At 43.6% G+C, this 22,962-nt stretch overlaps 1 protein-coding gene across 3 annotated transcripts in view; it reads right to left on the bottom strand.

Moving 5' to 3' along the window:
* TMEM63B (transmembrane protein 63B) overlaps positions 1-22,962 on the bottom strand; it is a 130,541-nt gene that overhangs the window by 38,933 nt on the left and 68,646 nt on the right. For 2 of the 3 annotated variants that reach the window (XM_060244616.1, XM_060244602.1), the window contains exons 2-4: positions 16,845-17,043; positions 15,614-15,697; positions 2,898-2,932 (exon numbers count right to left, since the gene is read on the bottom strand). In XM_060244616.1, the coding sequence (XP_060100599.1) occupies positions 2,898-2,932; positions 15,614-15,697; positions 16,845-17,021 (296 nt within the window). In that variant the 5' untranslated portion in view covers positions 17,022-17,043. The remainder of the gene's footprint in view (positions 1-2,897; positions 2,933-15,613; positions 15,698-16,844; positions 17,044-22,962) is intronic. The other variant, XM_060244608.1, reaches the window with a different exon arrangement.

The following is a 22,962-nucleotide window of genomic DNA, read 5'->3' as shown; positions in this document are numbered from 1 at the left end:
TGAGAACATACCCAGTCCCTCTCTCAAGCTGCAGATTGCCAGGGATCCTTGCTTGCTTGCTCTTACCTTCTCTGAGAGGTAATCTTCTGAACAGCTGAAGGGTTCAATGCAACTAAGTCTGAAAACTACACCAATAAAGGCTAAGGTAGATCAGAGAGAATCATCCTAACCTTTTTCTTTGCTAAAAATATCTAGTGATGAAGACCTGAGGGGTCCCCAAGGTGGACCCTTTCTATTTGCATGGGAAGGTGGCCTATAAATAAACACAGTAGTAGTTCTCAGTGGATGACAAGCAATGATGGGATTCTGTCAACTCAAAGATCTATTGTAAGTTACTAAGGACTGCATGGTCCCACATGGACTTTCCCATACATTTAGGTCATCCATATATACTGAGTTTCAGACTTACAATGCGTGGCAACATATGACACAGCCTTTTTAGTGGTGACATCAAGGTTATAGGTTATGGAATTCCCTCCCTAATGCAGGACTGAATGACTCTCCTCGCTCAATTTGTTTAAACAGTTCAGATTTTGGCAGGGATAGACAGCTTTATATTAGGTTATATTTTTCATAACAGTAAATTTTATTACCTTGACTTTCTTTCATGCATTATCTCAGTTTATTGTTTACTTGGAAAGAGCTGGTATATTGTGTATATGTGGAGTGTATATTGTCAAACATAAAATGTGGTTGGTATCCTGCCTAGGAAATTTGGGCACATCCATGTACATCAACAATGTATTGTTTGTTGTGGGGAGTGCTGGTGTAATGCCACTGTTCATGCAGCAAACACAACATAACCAAGTGCAAAGTAAAGCACACTGGGGCCAAAAATCCTAACTATAAATACAAGTTGATGGCGTATGGACTGGCGGAGACTGACCAAAAGAGAGATATTGAGGTCGTGGTAGATAACTCACTGAAAATGTTGAGACAGTGTGCAACTGCAATAAAAAAGGCCAACACCAAGCTGGGAATTATTAGGAAGGGAACTGAAAATAAATCAGCCAGTATCATAATTCCCTTGTATAAATCGATGGTGCGGCCTCATTTGGAGTACTGTGTACAATTCTGGTCACCACACCTCAAAAAAGATATTACAGCATTGGAAAAAGTCCAGAAAAGGACAACTAGAATGATTAAATGGTTGGAACACTTTCTCTATGAAGAAAGGTTAAAATGCTTGGGGCTCTTTAGCTTGGAGAAACGTTGATTGAGGGGTGACATGATAGACATTTACAAGATTATGCATGGGATAGAGAAGGTAGAGAAAGGAATACTTTTCTCCCTTTCTCACAATACAAGAACTTGTGGCATTCAATGAAATTGCTGAGCAGTTGGGTTAGAACTGATAAAAGGAAGTACTTCTTCATCCAAAGGAGGTGGCAGTGGATACAAGCATAGACAGCTTCAAGAGGGGATTGGATAAGCATATGGAGCAGAGGTCCATCAGCGGCTATTAGCCACAGCTTATCATTGGAACTCTCTGTCTGGGGCAGCGATGCTCTGTATTCTTGGTGCTTGGAGGGCACAGTGGGAGGGTTTCTAGTGTCCTGGCCCCACTGATGGGTCTCCTGATGGTGCCTGGGTATTTTTGGCCACTGTGTGACACAGAGTGTTGGACTGGATGGGCCATTGGCCTTATCCAACATGACTTCTCTTATGTTCTTATAAGCTATGTGGAATGCAAAGCTGCTCTCAGATCAGCAAAACACAGTGGTCTTAGCTGGCTTGCAGTGGCCAGGTTGAGGCAGAGAGGGGTATGTGTGTGGTAACTGGGAAAAGGAGGATGAAGCATGAAGTTTCATTGTATGGTACTAGGTAGTTATTTTTTTAAAGTCACAGAGGACCAAATCAAATACACAGAATCTACTGGTCTAATGGCAAAGGAGATGTCTTGGGATATGTTAGGAGGCTGATGGTTGTGGAGGGGAGGGGAATGGTGTGCATGGGAGAATAACTTTCTTTTACACCCTGTCAGAAATTTCCAACATTTCTGCTTACAGAATGTGATTTTTTTTTTTAAAAAAAGAAAGATTTTTCCTTTTCTGTACTATCTCCTCAAAATGTTTTAGTAACTTTGTAATTGGGTCATGTGGCAGCAATGCAAAAGAACACATATGCTATGGGAAGTGAGAGCATTTTCAAAGTACTTCCACTGTCCATTTCAAGCCTTAATTATTCCTGTATTCTCAACCCTCTTTCTAAATATGAGGGTTCCCTCCCCCCACTTTTGGATATATTACCTCTTATTTTCATCTTATTTTCACCTATTCACCCCCATACAGTTTTTCCTAACTGGAAAAATATAAGACATACTTTGATACCTTAGGATGGGCTGACTGCCTCATCTTTAACAACAGCTGTATTAGTAATCATCATGTGAATAGAACTAAGGAATTTATACATGTAAATTTCACAAATACACCAAGCAGAATAACTTAAAATGCGTTATGTACATAGCTTAGTGTATAGTGTCCCTGAAGTATCACAGAAAGCTTAACTCTAAGAAAATAAGTTTACACTATTTTAATTTGTCTTGAAATTTCATTTCAGCCGCTCTCCCCCGGCTTCAAGGTTTCCAAAAATCTTACATACCTAGTCCCATCTAAACACTTCTGGCCAGCTTTGTGATGTTATAAATGAGCTCCCAACCCTCCCACTCTTGCGTATTAACCTATCTTGACTAACACCAAAGTATAAGACAGTAACAGTGTGCAGTGATCAAAGTGGATGAAAAGTTAAAGCCCTGCTTTCCCAGTGAAGATTAGTCCAGAAGCAAAAAGGAGAGCACTGCAAAAGAAGCAGCAGAAAAGAGGAGGAAAAAAGATGGAGGGCAGAAGTTGTGGGGAGGGAAGCATCCTAAAAAAACAAAACAAAAAACCACAACATACTATTCCCGTTCCTCTTGTTCCAACTGCCAGCGTCGCTGCCTGAAGACAAAGAAAAAAAATGAAAAGGAGAGTTGCAGACAAACTGAAACTTCAATAAGAAGATCCTCTGTTGCTGAGCGGTCTTTCAAGGTCCTGGGGAGCGATCCCTTGGTGAAATCTGACTGGAGGAAGAAAATAACCTTACTCTTGTAGTTGACAGTTCAATGGTGTAAATGGTTCAGAAGAACTGGGACTTATCCTTTCCCTTTGTTTGGATCACTCTGGTGAGGGGAGAAATCAGTTCTCTTTCAGATTTCCCTTACTGTTTGGTGTTACATGAAGATATTCAGAGGTAGAGATGGGGAGGATTACAAAAGAGAAAGTACCTAAACACACAAGACTCTTTTTACCTGAAGCCTGGCAGATCATCTGTGTTCTTGTTGAAAGCAGGTGTTTCTCCAGACAAAACATCTAAATGTAAACCAAATGTGGTTGCACTCCCCAGGAAGTGAGATTGTGCCATTTCAGCAGCCTCCCGCATACAATTTAAGTGATCACAGTTGTAGATGAAAGCCATCCCTGCAGAAATGCACCAGCGAATAGGCAGGAATGGTCTCTGGAGAAATGCCTCCTTTACAGTACCATCAGAGTTATACCCTTCCAAGGATATATCAATGACTGTAACTGCTTAGGATGACTCTGTAAACTGCATTAGGTCACATCTGTTCCTTGTTACCTTTGCCTCCCCCTCCTGTCCTTTCTTGTTTTATTTTACATCCCCCTTCCACTCTTGAAATCTATATTCAAACATTTTGGACCAAACCTCCCTTTTTTCCCCTGTGTAAGATGCCACATATACTGACAGCACACTGAATAACAACAAGACAGGCCCCAGATATGAGGCAACCTTTGTTCCACTGTTCTCTGAACTGTTCATTCCTTTTTGTAATGTCTCTTCCATCACAGACTCCAAGCCATGTGGCAGGAATGCCAAGGAAGGCCTTATCTGGGAACTTATACTCTAGCTGCAGTGAGGAGAATGATGCTGGCCACCAGCCTCTTGACTTCTGTCTTGCTGCCAACTTACTCCCAATCCCAGGTATTCATCTTCCACAGCCCACATATGCAGTCCAAACCTTTGCTCCTGCTCATACAATGGTGGGAGCAAGTTAATTGTTATATGCAGGCATGCATGTAGTCTCAATCCTCCTGATGCCACCACTGCACAGATGTAATTATTTTCTCTGCAACTATGATTAATTAGTTTTAAAGTAGATTCTACCTTTTGTTGTTCTCATTAATGAATTCTGAGTATAGCAGCCAGCACAATTTTATTGCTTACAACTTAGCTGTTTTGCAAAGGAACCTAGCATAGCAGCTACAGTTACTCTTAAAACTAAGTATGGATTCTGCAAAACAAGGGAACGGGTTAAATATGATCTCTGTAAGTAGAATGAGGCCAGATCCTTCATCTGAGATCCTTCATCTAATTTTTAAAGAGAGTAGACCTGTTTATAGATGGACTGGGAGGCCAAAACAGCCCTAGAAAGATCCCACCCCAAGCCATGATCCCATCTTCTTGGGTTAGAAGAAGAGGACAGGGCAGCAACCCTCCAAACAATAGGTCATATCACCCAGTCAGCCTTCTGTCTCAATTTTGCACTTTTCTTTGCTAAGGATAAGACTAATAAACTTTGGTAATAAAAGCTGTAGACTGCAATTTTATGCATGCTTACTTGAGAACAGTTTCCAGTAAGAACATGGGAATTAGTCTAATATGATTTTCTGTAATTAGAATGAGGATGCGGTCCCTCTTCCTGGGAGCCCCTCTTCCTTGGATTTCAGAGAGTTCTGAGAGAGTGCAGAGAAACTCTTGAGATAGAGCAGAGAATAACTGATATAAGGGTGAGCAGCTGGGGAAGTTGCTAAGAATTTCTGACTTTGTGTGACTGCTGAAAATTCTGAGTTTGTGGTTGCTGGGGAATTGCTGTTTGTTTGGTTGAGTGGGCTGAAGGTGAAGGTGACTGAAGATGATTGTTGCTGATTCATTAGGAGTGGCTGTGTTCCTAGGCTTCCCAACCCTCCTGCCCTGGCGGGGGACCCCCGGATTTGAACCCTCTTCCCCCGCTGTGCAAAAAAATGGAAGCGGGGGCCGCCGCCGCCGCGCACTGCCGCCGCGAGCGAGTCCTCCGAGTCCTGGCCTGCCCCTGCGAATTCTGCGAATTTGATTTTTTTCCCCGAGCGAGCCGTTTACTCTTCTCATCACCTCTAAAAACTCCGTTGGTCTTAAAGGTGCCCCTGGACGGAGACTTAGTCACACCAACCCCCCACATTCGGCATTCTGGTAAGTTCCTTTGCGTCAGAGCGCCAAGCCGCGCTCCGTACGGAAGCTGGGAAGGCCGCGCCGCCTCTCCAGTCTCCTAGGTGAGCGCCTGAAGCTCCTCCGCCTTCAGCTGCCTGGCACTGTCGTCACGCTGCAACGTGGAGCCGGCCGGGGCGAAGGCGGAAGCGGCCTGAGGAGACCGGAGGGCAGCCCTGGGTAGCCGCCGCCTCAGCCTGAGGAGCCTCCAGCCATGGAGAGGACCTTGGAGAACGTCAGCGCCGGCTTTGGATGGCTGCCTGCCTGCCTGCAAGGGGGACCCAGGGCCGCCTCGTGCGTGCCAGGGGGAGAGGTCATGCCAAGGAATGAGCCAGGGAGATCTTTGAGCTGGACAGCCAAGGGTGGCTTTTTAATGGGCTCTTTTTCCGTTTGGAGGGCGGTGGGGCTTGATGGGGGAGATGTGACTAAAGTGAGGTGCATGAAGGACCATTAAGAATCAGGGTGGGGGTTAAACAAGTCAATAATCTATGAATTATATGAAGCATTATTGGTTGTTATGGTGATGAGGGGCTCGTTTATAATTTTGAGGGTGGTGGGGTTTGTCATTTTCCACCGCCCCTTTTTTTTTCCTGGTATGCTCAATGGTTGATGGAAGCCAGCTTGAAAAGAATCTCAGCAATTACATGCAATTTGCGTGCTAGATTTAGGTTGTTTGCTGTGCATGGGCACATCCTGAAACTGGATATTTCACAACAGAATCTTGTGTCCAAAAACGTGAGTGTGGGGTTGTGCCATAAAAATACTGTTTGTAAAAATGAAGAAAAAACAGCCTCTAAGCACATTCTTTAAAAAAAAAAAAAAAAAATAGCCTGCATTTAGGGGTGATTTTAGGGAACTACGACTGTTCTCCAGACTACCAAAAAATCGTTTTCCCTAGAAAAAACAGATGCTTTGGATGGTGGACTCTATGGCATCGAACCCCGTGGAGGTCCCTGTCCTCCCCATACTCCACCCTCAAATCTTCAGGATTTTCCCAATTTGGAGCTGGCAAAAAGGGGTCTGCACCAAGGCAAAACAAAGAAGAAACAAATTGGTATAGAGGGAAATAGAATCTTTAATAATTGAACAGTTATTCCCCTGATGAAGCTACACATGAGATGTGTAGAGGCTGTACAATTATTAAAGATTCTATTTCCCTCTGCACCAATTTGTTTCTTCATCTTCAATTTGAAGCTGGCAACCTTGCCCCCTGCCAATCCCTGCTGATGACTTGGAAGGACCTGGAAACTCTAGCCTGACTTGTAATTGTTTTAAACAATTATACTCTCTTTTTAAAAGTATGTGCTGTGTTGAGGGGAAATCCTTTTGTGCTTCTAGGGGCAGGAAAGGCTCTCTCTGCTTTTTCCTTAGAAGAAGAGCAATAGCAACAGTAGAGCCTGGAAAGGATGGGTGTATTTTGAAGTATTGTGATATTTTGACCAAGTACCAACACCTCTAGAGTCCTCTGTATCCCATGGGTATGAAGCAGAAATGATGCATTTGACAACTTGGTATTTTGGCCAGATTCTGCTTTATTAGCAACGTTCTGTGATTATTTTTTTTTTAATAGCAGTCATAATTGCTAAAACAATTTCAAGTACAAATAGGGCTTTTTTGTAGCAGGAACTCTTTTGCATATTAGGCCAAACCCTAGGGTTGCCAATCCCCAGGTGGGGGCAGGGGATCCCTCGGTTTGGAGGCCCTCCCCCCGCTTCAGGGTTGTCAGAAAGCGGGGGGAGGGGAGGGAAATGTCTGCTGGGAACTCTATTATTCCCTTTGGAGATTTATTCCCATAGAAAATCATGGAGAATTGATCTGCGGGTATCTTGGGCTCTGGAGGAGCTGTTTTTGGGGGTAGAGACACCAAATTTTCAGTATAGCATCTAGTGCCTCTCCCCAAAATACCCCCCAAGTTTCAAAAATATTGGACTAAGGGGTCCAATTCTATGAGCCCCAAAAGAAGGTGCCCCTATCCTTCATTATTTCCTATGGAAGGAAGGAATTGAAAAGGTGCGCCGTCCCTTTAAATGTGATGGCAAGAACTCCCTTTGGAATTCAATTATGCTTGCCACAGCCTTGATCTTGGCTCCACCCCCAAAGTCTCCTGGCTCCACCCCCAAAGTCCCCAGATATTTCTTGAATTGGACTTGGCAACCCTATGTGTTCCCCACCCTCTTTGCATTGTTAAGCTGAGCCTTGCCAGTGGCGCGAGCCTTTGGCACGAGCCGAAGGGCGAGAGCTAAAGGGCTCTTGGCCTGGGGGCTCTGTAAGGACCAGGAACCCAGATCCCTAATTTCCTTGTGTTCCCAATAAGGTAAGTTGACCTCCAGAAGGAGAGCCACATAAACAAAGAGGATTTAAAAGGGGACGGTATATTTAAAAAAAAGAAAAAGCTATCATGAAGGTAGAATGCCAGCAGGGGGGTGGGGGCTTTCCAGTGTTTTGCACTGAGTGTCACATGTATGACTATCTGCCCACAGGACAGAAGTCTTAGGTGTGTGCTCGATGCAAGGAGCTCCTGGTCCTCAGGGAACAAGTTTGTACCCTTGAGGCCTAGGTGATTGACCTGGAGAAGCAGAGAAAGTCAGTTAGGCACTCAGGGAATACTCTCGGGAATGTATTAGATGAGCCTCACTCTGAACGTGGCAGCCCCATTGCTGCCAAGGAGCATGAGGGTCAAGAGGGAACAGGGCACCGGGCTGAGGATAAGGGGAATGCGCCCTCAGAAGGGACCTCTTCTTCAGTTGGTGAGCGGGAATCCTTTCACGCCAAGGAACCATCCCTGGGCAGGGAGGGGGAGGGTCTTGGTAGTTGGTGATCCAATCCTTAGGCAAGTAGACAGCTGGGTGGCAAAACCGCGTACTGACCGTATGATGACTTGCCTGCCTGGTGCGAAGGTAGCAGACATTACGTGTGTAGTAGATAGGCTGATAGACAGTGCTGGGGAGGAGCCAGTGGTCGTGGTGCATGTTGGCACCAATGATGTGGGGAAATGCAGTCGTGAGGTCCTGGAGGAAAAATTTAGGCTGCTAGGCAGGAGACTTAAGGCTAGGACCTCCAAGGTAGCCTTCTCAGAAGTGCTAGCTGTTCCACGTGCAGGGCAGGAGCAAGCACAAATTAGCAGTCTCAATGTGTGGATGAGATGATGGTGTAGGGAGGAAGGGTTTAAGTTTGTTAGGCACTGGGATGCTTTCTGGAACAAGCGGGAGCTGTACAAAAGAGACGGTCTTCACTTGTCCCCAGATGGAACCAGGCTGCTGGCGCTTAAAATCAAAAAGGTGGCAGAGCAGTTTTTAAGCTAAATCTTGGGGGAAAGCTGACAGGAGCTGAAAAGTCTCTGGTTCGGGAGGACTCATCTCATAGAGATGAAGGGTTAGCTGCTACTAATGGGTAATGGATCAGAATTGTCCACTGAGATGGTGACAAACAGAATGGACTGCCTGCCAGAGTCTCGAGGCGGCAGGAGGAAGGTTGTGGGCCTAGTTTGCCTGGGAAATTATAGATGTTTGTATGCAAATGCTAAAAGTGTTCGAAGTAAAATTGGTAAGTTGGAATGTTTAGTGTTGGGAGAAAAAATAGACATTGTGGGAATTTCAGAAACTTGGTGGAATGAGGAAAATCAGTGGGACACGGTGATTCCTGGATATAAGTTATATCGGAAGGATAGGGAGAGAAGCGTTGGAGGTGGGGTGGCTCTGTATCTCAGAGAGGGCATACGGTCCAGTAAGACTGAGGTCAGAGAATTAGATTTCCTTCTAGAAATGCTTTCGGTTGAAATAGAGGGCCCGAAAGGAAATTTAACAATAGGAGTTTGTTATCGCCCAGCAAATCAAAAGATAGAGGACGATTATAATATGATGGAATGATTAAAGATAGTGGCTAAATGTAAAAACTGTGTTGTAATAGGTGATTTTAACTACCCGCATATTGATTGGGTCAATATGTGTTCTGGTTGAGAGAAAGAGACTGAGTTTCTTGATGCTCTCAATGACTGTGCTATGGAGCAGATGGTCTCAGAACCTACCAGAGACTGACCAAGAGAGAGATCTTGGGGTTGTGGTAGATAACTCACTGAAAATGTACAGACAGTGTGCGATTGCAATAAAAAAGGCCAACGCCAAGCTGGGAATTATTAGTAAGGGAATTGAAAACAAATCAGCCAGTATCATAATGCCCCTTTATAAATAGATGGTGCGGTCTCATTTGGAATACTGTTTGCAATTCTGGTCACCGCACCTCTAAAAGGATATTATAGCATTGGAAAAAGTGCAGAAAAGGGCAACTAGAATGATTAAAGGGTTGGAACACTTTCCTTATGAAGAAAGGTTAAAACGCTTGAGGCTCTTTAGCTTGGAGAAATATGGACTGCGGAGTGACATAATAGAGGTTTACAAGATAATGCATGGGATGGAGAAAGTAGAGAAAGAAGTACCTTTCTCCCTTTCTCACAATACAAGAACTCGTGGGCATTTGATGAAATTGCTGAGCAGTCAGGTTAAAACGGATAAAAGGAAGTACTTCTTCACCCAAAGGGTGATTAACATGTGGAATTCACTGCCACAGGAGGTGGTGGCGGCTACAAGCATAGACAGCTTCAAGAGGGGGTTAGATAAAAATATGGAGCAGAGGTCCATCAGTGGCTATTAGCCACAGTGTGTGTATATATATATATAATTATTTTGGCCACTGTGTGACAGAGTGTTGGACTGGGTGGGCCATTGGCCTGATCCAACATGGCTTCTCTTATGTTCTTATGAGTATGATGACTGAATTAAAGGGAACTTGTGTCTAAGTAGAACAGCTTAGCGGTGGTAAGGAAGGCACTCACTCCAACCACAGCGACAAACTATTCCAGTCTGGAAACTGTCATTCTAGACCATGGGGACTGAGAGTGTAGTCCTAAACTGTTTTACTCAGAAATAAGCCCCATTTTATTCAATGAGGCTTAGTCCTAGGAAAGAAGATTCCAGCTTATTCTACTTCCAGGCACTACATTTGACCCATTCCCTTGTTTTTTGTGATCTATTCCTTGTTTTATTGGCACCTTTGCAATGGTGGGAGCAAGTTAATTGTCTTCAAGTGCTGATTGCCTTTGGCAAATTCGCAAGGAGATTGGACTGTTTGCCACATTAATGAATGAGCCCCAAAACAGTACCTACAATTACAAATACCTACAGTATTTGGTACCTACAATTATGGAAAATATACCTGGTGAACTCATTTGTGGCAATGTTTTCAGCATCTCTAGTTCTTTGACTGACTGATTGATTTGATTTTTAGCCCACCCTTCCCATGAATAGGTTCAGGGTGGGGTACAACATAGTCAATAACAATAAAAATTGATATAAACAAGATTAAAACTATCCACATTAAAACCACAATCTAATATACAAAAATGGCAACCAAAATATATGTCATATGTTCAGTTCAGAGAAGCATAACTTAACAACTCTTGAGGCACCAAGACCACATCAGCTCAGTTGCAGAGAGACTGACAGGAGAAGCCTGATGAATAGATGGAAAAATGACACCTGCTGCCTCATAAAAAAGCCTGGTGGAAGAGCTCTGTCTGCAGGCCCTGTCCTGTAGGGCCCTGACCTCTAGGAGAAGCTCATTCCATGAGGCTGCAGCCAGGGCCAAAAATGCCCTGGCCCTAGTCAAGGCTTTCAGGAATGGAGAGCAGCCGCAAAGCCTTGCACCAGTACAGGAGTACCACTATATGGCATATGTTTTGATCATTTCCAGTTGAGTTGGGAGGAGGTTGTAGCCTCACAATCCTGGGCAACAATGCAGTCAGTCTCACAAAAACATCAATGTGTGTATTTTGAAACTGGACATCAGAAACAAACTGAATACAACTTGCCTAGCAAGTCCCTGGACAAACTGCAGCAAACCATTGGACTTCATGTCATCATATGAAAACCTATGTCCATCACTCAAGTTGTGCTTTGAGAGGGTGGGGCAGAATAAGCTCTATGACACTGCTCTTTTAGAATACTCACCTGCACATCACTAAAAAATGCCCTCCAAGGGCAGCCACTTACCATTTATTTTCTTTCTATAAACAAAAAAGAACATAGAACTCCAGAAGTCCACTGATTTTACCAATGTGCTGCCTTCTTTTTTTAAACCTCAGTCAACATTATATATGGGGGGAAAAGTGTTCCATATGTTTTTGCCAGGAAAACCTGATCCTGGGAAAACTGAAGTGTCGGAATTGTCAGCAGGCTGCTACAAACAGGAATGCTAACCTCTAGGTGGGTGGGACCTGGGGATCCTCAGAATTAGAGCTCTTTCTAAACTACAAAGATAAATGCTCCTGGAGAAAATGGATGCTTTGGAAGGTAGACTTTACAACATTGTATGCCACTGAGGTCCCTGTCCTCCCCAGGCTCCATTCCCAAGTCTCCAGGAGCTTCCCAACCTGGATCCCAGAACTCTACCCCTCCCATCCGCTGCTAATGGGTGGCGGGGGAGGGGAACTTAGCAACTCTAGCCACAAACAACGGGCTTTCATTGGAAGACATTTACCTCATCATAGACGCTCCTGGGGAAGAAAAGTAATTCCAAATACCAACATTAGAGGGTTTCTTTATTGTTCATATAGGTTTTCTAATATCATCTACTATTGTAATATCATTCTAATATCATAACCAATGGGAATTGATTTTGCAAGAACTGTGGCATTTTGGCCAGTCCATGAGCCAAAGACTAAATGGCTATGCTCAATACATTTTACTATGGAGTACATTAGTATCAAAGCAGGGCTCTTCCTTGATGCCACTAAGAAGCACTCAGCATTTTTATTTTTAACTTATATAGCACCATCATGTGATAAGGCATGTAGGAGATTTGCCATCTACTTCTTTGAACACTTCTAATAGGATCTCCATTAAGGAACTTCACATGTCAATCAAGTGCTCCTATTTCCACTGGAAGAAATACATTTTGCTAAGTACTTCCAAATGCTTCCAATATAAGTGCTACCCAAATATTGGGGGTGGGGGATGGGGGCGGCACAGGTCAGAGAGTATGCTTTACAGATAGAAGATCCAAGGTTTCATTTTCAGTTTAAGGCTCCTCAAGTAACAGGAATGGGAAAGACTCAGATCGGGGAGAGCTCCTGCCAGTCACAGCGGACAATAACAGGCATTTTGGACCATTCGTCTGAGTCAGTATAAAGGAGCTCCTAACATTCTGTCATCCAGGATGCTAAGCAAAATTTTGCAAGTTATAGGATGTTGTTTTTGTGCTTGGAGCTAAGGCAGGAAGGGTGGCACGATATTTGGGAGTTTACAATAAGATGTCAAGTGAAGTGATTGTGCAGAACATCCTATGAAAAACAGCAGCAAGTCCCTTTGGCACAGTGTCAGCAAGGATTCTCTAGGACAGGGGTGTTGAATTCATTTGTTATGAGGGCTGGATCTGATATAAATGAGACCTTGTTGGGCAGGGCCATTTCAGGCCTGGACATGTGCATAACTATTTAAGATTAAATAGCAGAGATATAAACTTTATAAAGGACACAGACAAATACAATTAAATATATATATTTTAAAAACCTTAAAACATGCTTAGCATTTGTTGGTATTAAAGGTGCTTTCTTTGTATCTCTCCCATGGGATCCAGGGAACTGGGCAAAGGAAGCTCTGGATCTTTCCTTCCTTCCTTCCCCAGGGGACCAGGAAGAGAAAGGAAAAGAGGTTTGGCTCAGTAGTTCTGCTGTGTGATTGAGAGAACCTGGAAAAACAAGCTCTGCCTTCCCCTCTTTGTTCCCAAAGGAGGAGTCACAGCCAATGGAGAAAACAGAGGTTTTGCTCTGTAGTTCCTGCATGATTGAGCAAGCCTTGCAAAGCAAGCTGTTATGCAGAAGGAAGCAAGAGATAGGGAGAAGGTTCTATGAGGAAAGGCTGAAGGAGCTGGGGATGTTTAGCCTGGAGAGGAGGCGGCTGAGAGGTGATATGATCACCATCTTCAAGTACTGAAGGGCTGTCATATAGAGGATGGTGTGGAATTGTTTTCTGTGGTCCCGGAAGGTAGGACCAGAACCAATGGGTTGAAATTAAATCAAAAGAGTTTCCGGCTCAACATTAGGAAGAACTTCCTGACCGTTAGAACGATTCCTCAGTGGAACAGGCTTCCTCGGGAGGTGGTGGGTTCTCTTTCCTTGGAGGTTTTTAAACAGAGGCTAGATGGCCATCTGACAGCAATGAAGATCCTGTGAATTTAGGGGGAAGTGTTTGTGAGTTTCCTACATTGTGCAGGGGGTTGGACTAGATGACCCTAGAGGTCCCTTCCAACTCTATGATTCTATGAAGGAAGCAGATGACAGCCAGTTGCTCAGGGGCCTAATAGGAGCCCTCTGGAGGCCCAATTTGACCCCCAGGCTGTATGCTTGACACCCCTGCTCTAGGACTTCCCGTTCATGGCTAGAGTTGATAGAATCTCCATGGATGGAGCAGGGTTAAGGGCAACAGTACTTTTCTGGAATTTGTTCATCCTTTCCTGTATAAGGTTTGGATGCCTTCTATTGCTATACTGCTCTGTAATAATCAAGTCTTCTGTAGCTCACAGGATGAGGTGGCCCCTCACTAGCTGTTGAAACAGAACTCTGGACTGAAAAAAGAAGTTAGTTGGGCTGATGGTGTATGAGAAGGAAAAGTTATGAAGTCAGGGAGTCAAAAGGTCGTATTCAATTTATGGACTTAGCATTGGTTATAATTTATTTCACTGCTTTCTTACCAGTGGAGATCCAAAGTTGCTTACATTGTCCTCTCCTTTTTACCTTCACAACAACCCTGTGAGGTAGGGTAGGCTGAGAGTGTGACTGGCCCCTAATCATCCAGAAAGCTTCAATGGCAGAGTGGTGATTTGAACCTGGGTCTCCCAGATCCTAGTCCAACACTCTACCCACTATACCACAAAAGATCTCTTACAAGAATGAATGTGGGGTCTGCAAACTCAGTGCTCTTGCCGTTCCTCAGTCCCAGCAACAAGCAGAATTCAAAGCTAGATTTCTCTTGCTATTCAGACCATCAGTATACAATCTGTGAGAAAGAGAGAGAATGGAATGGGGCAGTAGGAAAATAAAGGTGGGCTGTATAGAGCTCTTGGTATGAATCTCTCTTTAGAGCCAAAGGTGTAAAAAACTCAGCAGCTCTGAGGGGTCTAGTTCAAACCCTGTGTGTGCCACACAGAAAAGCAGGATATAAATGACATTAAACAAAAAAATTGCACATATAGTTACAGCTATTTAATATTCTTATCATCAAGAACTGCACTGTTCAGTAAACTTCCTTTCATTAAACACTCCAGTCTCCTGCTTGTATCATCTACAAAAACTCCAGCAGCAACTATTACAAATGGTTACAGTTCTGTCTTTCCCTCTGCTATGCCAATAAGGAGTTTCCATGACGCCAGCAAAATAACTCAGTTGATGCCATCCACTCTTATGCAAAAACACTTGTTCATCTCTTTGGCTCTCACTGTTAGGGTTGCGCTGGCACATTCTCAGAACTCACCAAAGGAAGACCAGGGTGGTGAGTGGTGGGGATGAAAGTTAGTGGATCACGTCACCGCCAGCATGCAGCAGGGGTTGAGGATGTTAGAGAAGGTTGACAATTCTATTAGATGTAGCTGTGCTGATTCTCCCTCACATTCCTTTCTCTTCAAGTTCTGATTTTGCCATCTGGCTCACAGTTACCAGTTACTTTCTGCCCTTAACCCTCTGAACAAAAAGAACCTGGGTGGTGTGACCTCCCATCCAATAAAGGTGATGGAACTCATTACCACAAAAGTGTTTTATTATCTAGGAAGAAGAACATGACCACAGAAATTTGGAGAAACCTGCCCATCATTATGAGACCTCAAGCTTCTTATAATGAATTTACAAACCTTCCCTTGCATCTTTGTCTCTCTCATTTCAACTACAAGAATTACAGGTATGTTAAAGGAGACCATAGTGTGGTTTTAGACTTTAGCCTGAAGACTGATGTGGAAGAGAAATGGAACATTTGACATTGACAACACAAGGAACTGGTGAATGGAATACAGTGAGCCCATGAATGGCCAGTAGGAGATGCTCAGTAGGAGGATCTAGAGGCTACCTACACAGAGCCTCCTGCAAGTCAAGCATCATGGCTAGAGACTCCTTCAGACAACCCTTTATGAACCTCATTTAGGCCTATACTAGAATACCTGGAGGAGGGGCATATTTTTATGTTTCCAGTAATTACCAAGAGATTCTGATTCAAAGTCTTAAGCTGTAGGGCCTGCTAGAGCTTCTATTTAAGGAACACTTACGTTCTAACCTCACCCCTAACCTCATTTCACATGAGACAATGTTTCTCCACCATTTAGTCAAAAGAAGTAGCTGTACTTGCCTGTCAGCATCAGTCACCAGAGCCAGCCGCCCATAGTCCCAGGCCACTTTGCGTAAAATGGAAAAAACAAACAGCAGTGCCTGTGGAAAGGCAAATGAGGAAAAATAAGGCAAAATTCCTTTCGATCCTATCCTTCACCCAGCCCAAGTGATGGTACAAGGAAAGGATGCTTTAGCAGCTCCAGATTTTGTGCAATAAAGAAGCTCAGCTTTCTGCACACAAAAACCCATATATCTGGTCTCTTTGCCACAATGAAAGTTAACCATTTTGCAGAATATTACTAGTAGTTGCAACACAACAGAAACTGTAGGGAAGTCTGTGCATTCAGTTTCTCATGCTCTCTCAGCTTTCAATTTGAAAGATTCTAGCCTTCACAATTATCAAAACAGATCTGAAGACATTCAGCATCTATCTGCAAATATTCTTAAAGCACCTCACTTTCTCATCCCAGTCTGTCTACCACCATTGCAGGTGGAAAGGGTCACAGCCACATGTGACAGCATGATAGCCCTATCTCTGTGGGGCACATTTTCAGCCGCATAAATGCCATTGTTGCACTTTTACTCTATCCTATAATCCTAGGCTTATCAGGTGTCCACCAAGGTAGGCAACCTCCAAGTAATTATGGCTACTGCCCACCCACACTCAACTGGTCAGCAGAAGAAAGCAGGCTGGCCAAACAGGGGGCGGGAAGAGGGAGGCAGTAATCACTGCTGCCTCTTGATGTTATCACTTCTGTTGTGGCCTGGAAGTGCTGGCATTGGACCACGGTGATGATCTTGAAATCATCCAGTGTTTTTATGTGAATGCTAGAGTGTTGCCCTGGTGCAATGCTGGCATTTCTAGGTCACAACATTTGTGATATCATTATGCAGTGACAACAATTGCTCCATCCCTCCCCTCCACAGTAAGTACCAGCATACCCTCACCTTTAGCCAGTTGCTAGCTCCCCTCACAATGACAATCATGTTGGTACTGAAGATGCAGTCAGAGAAAAGATAGTCAGAGGAGAGATAGGCAAGGTGAGGCAAACGGCCTCAAAGAGCAGATTTTAGGGTTTCATTAAAGGGCAACAAACTGTCATTTGGTTTATTATTATATTTTTACCACCTTGGAAGGTGTCATTTGGGTTCTTTCCCTCAGGTCCCAAAATATCCTTTGGACTGTCTCTGGCTAAGGAGTGTGGTCTTGTGCCAATTCAGGAAACCACCATTCCAGCATACTTACAAGAAAGCACATAAAATCAAGGGCCAGGACTGTAGGCACCCCTCCGAAGGGCAACCCTTGAAGCACAGTGCTGCGAATACGGGCACTGTAGCAGTAATCCTTGGTGCTGTTGTTGCAGTTAGAGGATTTGCAGGGGGCCCCTGCTGTACCCAGGGTGGCTATCACAAAGGGAAGCATCTCTGTTACTTCATCGTCTTACCTGCCAAAGGAAGAGAAAAGCTTAGTCAGAAGAAAACAAGAGAATCCCACCCATCAGACACTTCACAGAAAAAGAAAGCAACAGAGGATCTTGAGAGACCAGTTTTCCCATTTTCATATTTCAGCTCCTCAGTGCTGTAGAGGCTCAAATACGATATTGATTGTATATTTTTGATTGGGCAAGCTTTGGCTTAGCTTTAAAATGATGTGGAAACAGGTCACTGAATAGAGATGCCTGGCAATCTTCAATGTAATAGGGCATCTTTTCAATACTGGAAATATGAAAGTTGAGGTAAACAGAAAATTGTGCAGTTGGTAGGAAGGTGTTTATGATGACCACCCTCCTGTTATGCATCACAGGATAAAACTGAAGATTTCTAAAGTGGTGAAATTAGTTTCTATGTTCACAAACTCTGCCCCAACAAACCTTTCCTCTCCTATGACATGGATCCAAGTGCCCTTCCTTTTGTTAGTTAATCTACAGGATTCATATGTTCACAGATGACCAGATTAAAACATGAAAAGGAACATGTTAGAATGCTAAAGACTGCAAGTAAAACAGTGCACTTATGACATCAGACACCATGTGTTTTTTTGGGGGGGGCGGGATTGTGCAGAGTGCATAAGTTAGTTTTTATGCATTCTGGAACATCTCACTTGTTTGGAAACACTCAGGAAATCTACAAAGGGCATTTGACTATACTCTTAACTGTTTTAGTATTGAACCAAGAATGTGAAATGATCCTAATCCTGGCATTTGTATGCAACGCCCCCCCCCCAAGTGTTAGCTGAAATTATTCTATGATAGTGCAGGAAAATCCAACACTAGCCAAGTGTACAATTTGTTCTGTACAACTGGACAGAACACATGGACACAGTTTCTCCTTTTCTTTAAGTGGAGACCAAATAATTTGCAAAAAAAGAGGAGAGAAGGCAGTAGCTTCTTTGAATCCAAGGGAATGGGGGGAAAGTGTGAACATTTGTGCTTCTTAGAACAATTCTGAAGCCTACTCAGAATCTAAATCTAATCACAGATCAAATAGGAATGACAGACTCCTTAGATCTGAGCATGGAACAATGGCAAATGCCTAGAAAAACAGAGCCACCCAAGTTTTTCACAGCCTGAAAACTGCATCAGCATCCCAGCAGCACTATTTTCTGGTTGTTACTGATTTATGCTTTACAGCTGAACCTGTACCATAATATCTGTTCTATCACATTACCTCCACCCCACCTTTCCGAAGTTAATTTCTAGGGACCTGAATGAGGCATACTCACATAGACTCAAGCTGCTAGAGAATGATAAACAAAAGCCATGAAGTATTGATTGGCAAGCGGTGCCTCCAGGGAATCACCACAAGGCTGGGACTTCACTAACTTAATAGGAGACACAAAGGATCTGGGAAGGGAGCCATGTAGCCCATTAAATTAAATTCAGGAGATGAAGCAAGAAGATAGGGAAATGCTGCTATAGCTATGGATGAATGATCACACACACACACAAGCAGAACAGCAGCACTGAGCTTTGGGACAGTGAGTGGGGACAAATACTACAGGATTCCATTTGGTAAAATTAATGAGACAGATACCAGTGGAAAGCCAGAGCGATGAAGAAACTGTGAGTAATTCAGGTGGAGAGGAGAGTGTGTGGACAGCAAGTGTGGCCAGATGAGAATTGGCAGATCTTTTCAATGGCAAGAAGGAGATTCTAATGAGACAGGGCATTATTGGGGGCAGGCTGAATACACAGAAGCTCTTATTCAGGAACCTAGATGTGGATCTAAACTACAAGGCACACATTTATGGGATGTGGCTTTTGGTACCCAACATCAGCCAAGTCTGACCCACATTCCACAAGGAGATTCTCCTACACAGCCTTTGATCATATGAAAGGGAGTGGCCCATGGGGAAGCTGTGACTCATGTGAGAGTATGAGCAGGGATGCCAACTGGATATTCTGCCTCAGCCCTGCCCCCCTCACTTCATAATTCTTTTGAAGCACCATACAACTCTAATTTATTAGTCATGCTTCTTCTTGCACATTCAGAAAGAGGGTACCACACAAGTACAGCCCACCCCATTACAATTGTCCCATAACATCTTTTGTTGTAGGGATCTCCATTTTACATCACTGCCAAGTTACTACTATTCAGGGCTTTTTAACAGCTGGAAATATAGCCTCCTTTGGGATATGGAAAAGCCATTCTGCTCAGAGCTGCAGAGAATTTCTATAAAGTCCAATTCAGTGAACAGGATGGCTATATGTACATAATGGATTTCATAAAGATGATAATCATACTTCATATTTATACTGCATGTTGAATAAATGCTCAGAGTACTTCTTATGTGTTCCCAATTATCTCAGTCAGTCAAAGTTTATTTCAATACAAGATCAGCTCTGGAGCGTCAATAGTAATAAGAATACAAAACTAAATAAATTAAAATTGGGAGGGCACATGTGGTGTGATGGTCACAAACAAGTGAGCACAGATTGTGGGGGTGATGGAGAGATGATGTCTTCCTCCAACAGAAAAGTAAATTTATTGAGGCTCAGTCAGCCACTTCCATATCCCACACACCCAAAGGCAAAATTAAGCAACTTTATAAGTTATCTCTGAGGAAGAGCCTAAAAGAAGGAAGGAAACATAAAGTTATTCATATTTTCCTGGTAAAGTTGACAGGATTGGAGCTATATACTGAGATTGGATGTTGTTATAGATTGAGCAGTGCAGCAGAACATGTTCAATAGACTCTATTTCCCTGTATGGCATGGGTAGAACAGTTGAGGGAGAGGGACATGACAATATCTGCCTTCCAAGAAGGCTGAAGGTAGAATGTTGAAGTGTGCAAGGGTAAGATTCTCTGATTGAAAGACTGAAAGATTCTCTGGTTGAAAGCATTTAGCATACTGCAGAATAACTGGATATTTCTGTTTCTGTAGCCCTATCTGATTGTAGGACATCTCTAAACGGTATTTCAAGGCAACATTATACCACAGATGTAGGTCAGATACTGGCTTTCTTAAAGTTCTGAACCAGGGCTTCTAGTTGATAGCTAGTGCAGTGTGATGGTTAGAGTGTCAAATTAGGATCTGGGAGATCCAGGTTCAAGTCCCCACTCTGCCATGGAAGCTTGCTGGGTGACCCTGGGCCAAATCACACACTCTCAGTCTAACCTACTGCACGGATTTGTTGTGAATATAAAAAGGAATAATAATAACAATAATAATAATTTTTAATTTATATCCCGCCCTCCCTGCCGAAGCAGGCTTAGGGTGGCTTACATGGAGAGGGGAAAGAGCGAATCATTCAGAGAATAACCAGGCAACATGTGCTGATGGCTTAACAGTGCAATGGCAACCTACCCTTTAGATCAGTCTGCAATTAACCCTAATGACAGTATCTGAAAATGCTTTCTCCTTAAAATGTAAGCCACAAGTCCTCTGTAAGTTAGTGTTCACAGCTGAAACAGGGCACTGATGACCAGCCACGTATCTGAATTTCCCTGCATTTTAGGGTTACTTGGTTACACCAATTACTTCCTTTAAAGTCCAAGAAACTTTCATATAACTTTGAAAACTACATGCTTATTAGTCTCATCCTACTCAGTCACAGATAAATGGACTAATGAATATTATGGCCAATTAGATACAAACCAGAAGTTCAAAGTTCTTGCCATTACCTGGATAGCCCAGACAAGCCCAATCTTGTCAGATCTCAGAAGTTAAGCAGGGTCGACTCTGGCAAGTACTTGGATGGGAGACTTCCAAGGAATACCAGGAGTCAGGCTTTATTCAGCCACCACCCTGAATATCCTCCAGACCCCCAGTAGGGTCAGTCACCAGAAGTCACCATAAGAACATAAGAGAAGCCATGTTAGATCAGGCCAATGGCCCATCCAGTCCAACATTCTGTGTCACACAGCGGCCAAATATATATATATATATATATATATATATATATATATATATATATATATATATATATATATATATATACACACACACACACACACACACACACACACACTGTGGCTAATAGCCACTGATGGACCTCTGCTCCATATTTTTATCTAACCCCTTCTTGAAGGTGGCTATGCTTATGGACGCCACCACCTCCTGTGGCAGTGAATTCCACATGTTAATCACCCTTTGGGTGAAGAAGTACTTCCTTTTATCCGTTTTAACCTGTCTGCTCAGCAATTTCATTGAATGCCCACCATGACTCCCAAGTGAATGTGCACACACATATACAACCCACCCCCTCCACAAAAAAGTTGCAAGTTCTTTGAGAGTGACAGCCAAGGCACTAGACCAAAGAAAGGTATTAAATGAGACAGAAGTTTAAATTCCCCTGGGCCAGACCATTTTTCTTCAGTGATCAAGGTAAGGTAAATCCACAAGTTCATGCCCCAAACCAGTTTATGTGGGGGTAGGTTAGAGAAACATTGCACAGGGACCACTTCATGGGTTTTTTTCCTCCCTACCAATTAAAATTATGCAATCCATACAACAACAACCACCACCACCAGAGCTTTTTTTGTAGCAGAAACTCCTTGGCATATTAAGCCACACACCCACTGATTTAGCTAATCCTCCAAAAGATTACATGGCTCTTAATACAGGGCCTACTGTAAATTCCAGGAGGATTGGTTACATCAGGGGTGTGTGGCCTAATATGTAAAGGAGTTCCTGCTACAAAAAAAGCCCTGACCACAACAATAAAGTTGCACAAGAGCAGGCACTCGAAATGAACAGAATGAAAGCCAGGATTCAGAAGACCACTTGTCATGGTCCTAGGCCTAGGCCAGGGAAGCCTATGTAAGAATACCTACAGAGACTACGGTTCCCAGGATCCCTTGTGCCTCTGATTGGGTGGGCAGGAATTTGGAGGGAAAATTGGCCCAGTGGGGTGGGACCGTGAAAGAAAGCATAAATAGGCCTAGCTGGAGAGAGAGGTTGTTCCCTCTGGAAAGGGTGCAGTCAAGAGTGGTCTTCTCTGGGAAAGCTGGGATAGAGAAGGCTGCAGCTGAGGAGAGATCCCTCATCCAAGGAGGTTGAGTCAATAGGAATTAGAGAGAGGAAGGGAATGTGTAGTTAGTTGCATCAGGGCTTTTATTTCTTTGTACCAACCTTTACTTTTTTCAGATTTACTGCTGCACTGAAAGTTTTTGCAAACCACTTATTATTTTGAGCACTTATAATAAACCTGCAGTTGCCTGGGTGCTTATGTCTCTCTTTGGTCACAATTAAAAGTTAAGAAGGAAGACAGGGGTGGCTGAGTACTCTGGGCCCTCCCATACAAACCCTTACCAGAGTGGTGGCAGCCAGTAGAGGCCTTCCGTGGTCCCCTGCTGTGTGACACCACTTATGACAGCAAATGTTGATAAGATATTGGATTTATATCCTGTCCTATACTCTGAATCTCAGAGCGGTCAGAATCTCCTTTTACCTCCCCCACAAACACGACAGACACCCTGTGAGGTAGGTGGGGCTGACAGAGCTCTTACGGCAGTTGCCCTTTCAAGGACAACAACTACAAGAGCTATGACTGACCCAAGGCCATTCTAGCAGCTGCAAGTGGAGGAGTGGGGAATCAAGCCCGGTTCTCCTAGATAAGAGTCCACACACTTAACCTTTACACCAAACCTAATTACAGCCCTGGGATTTAGAACCCTTGTTTAGAACTTATGCTGCAATAAACCTATTTATCTTTAAGGTGCCACAAAACTCCCTTCATTTTAATAGGGCTGCCAACTCTGGGTTGGGAAATTCCTGGTGATTTTGGGGAAAGTCAGGGTATAATGTCAAAAAGTCAAACCTCCAAATCAGTAATTTTCTCCGGGGGAATTGATCTCTATGCCTGAGAAATCAGTTGTAGTTTTAGGAAATCTTGAGGTCCTACCTGAAGATTGGCATTCC

Source organism: Heteronotia binoei, chromosome 1 (assembly GCF_032191835.1).
Source record: "Heteronotia binoei isolate CCM8104 ecotype False Entrance Well chromosome 1, APGP_CSIRO_Hbin_v1, whole genome shotgun sequence".
Taxonomy (NCBI): Eukaryota; Metazoa; Chordata; class Lepidosauria; order Squamata; family Gekkonidae; genus Heteronotia; species Heteronotia binoei.
Note: the sequence above shows the minus strand (reverse complement) of the source record. Positions and strands in the feature narration are given on the sequence as shown.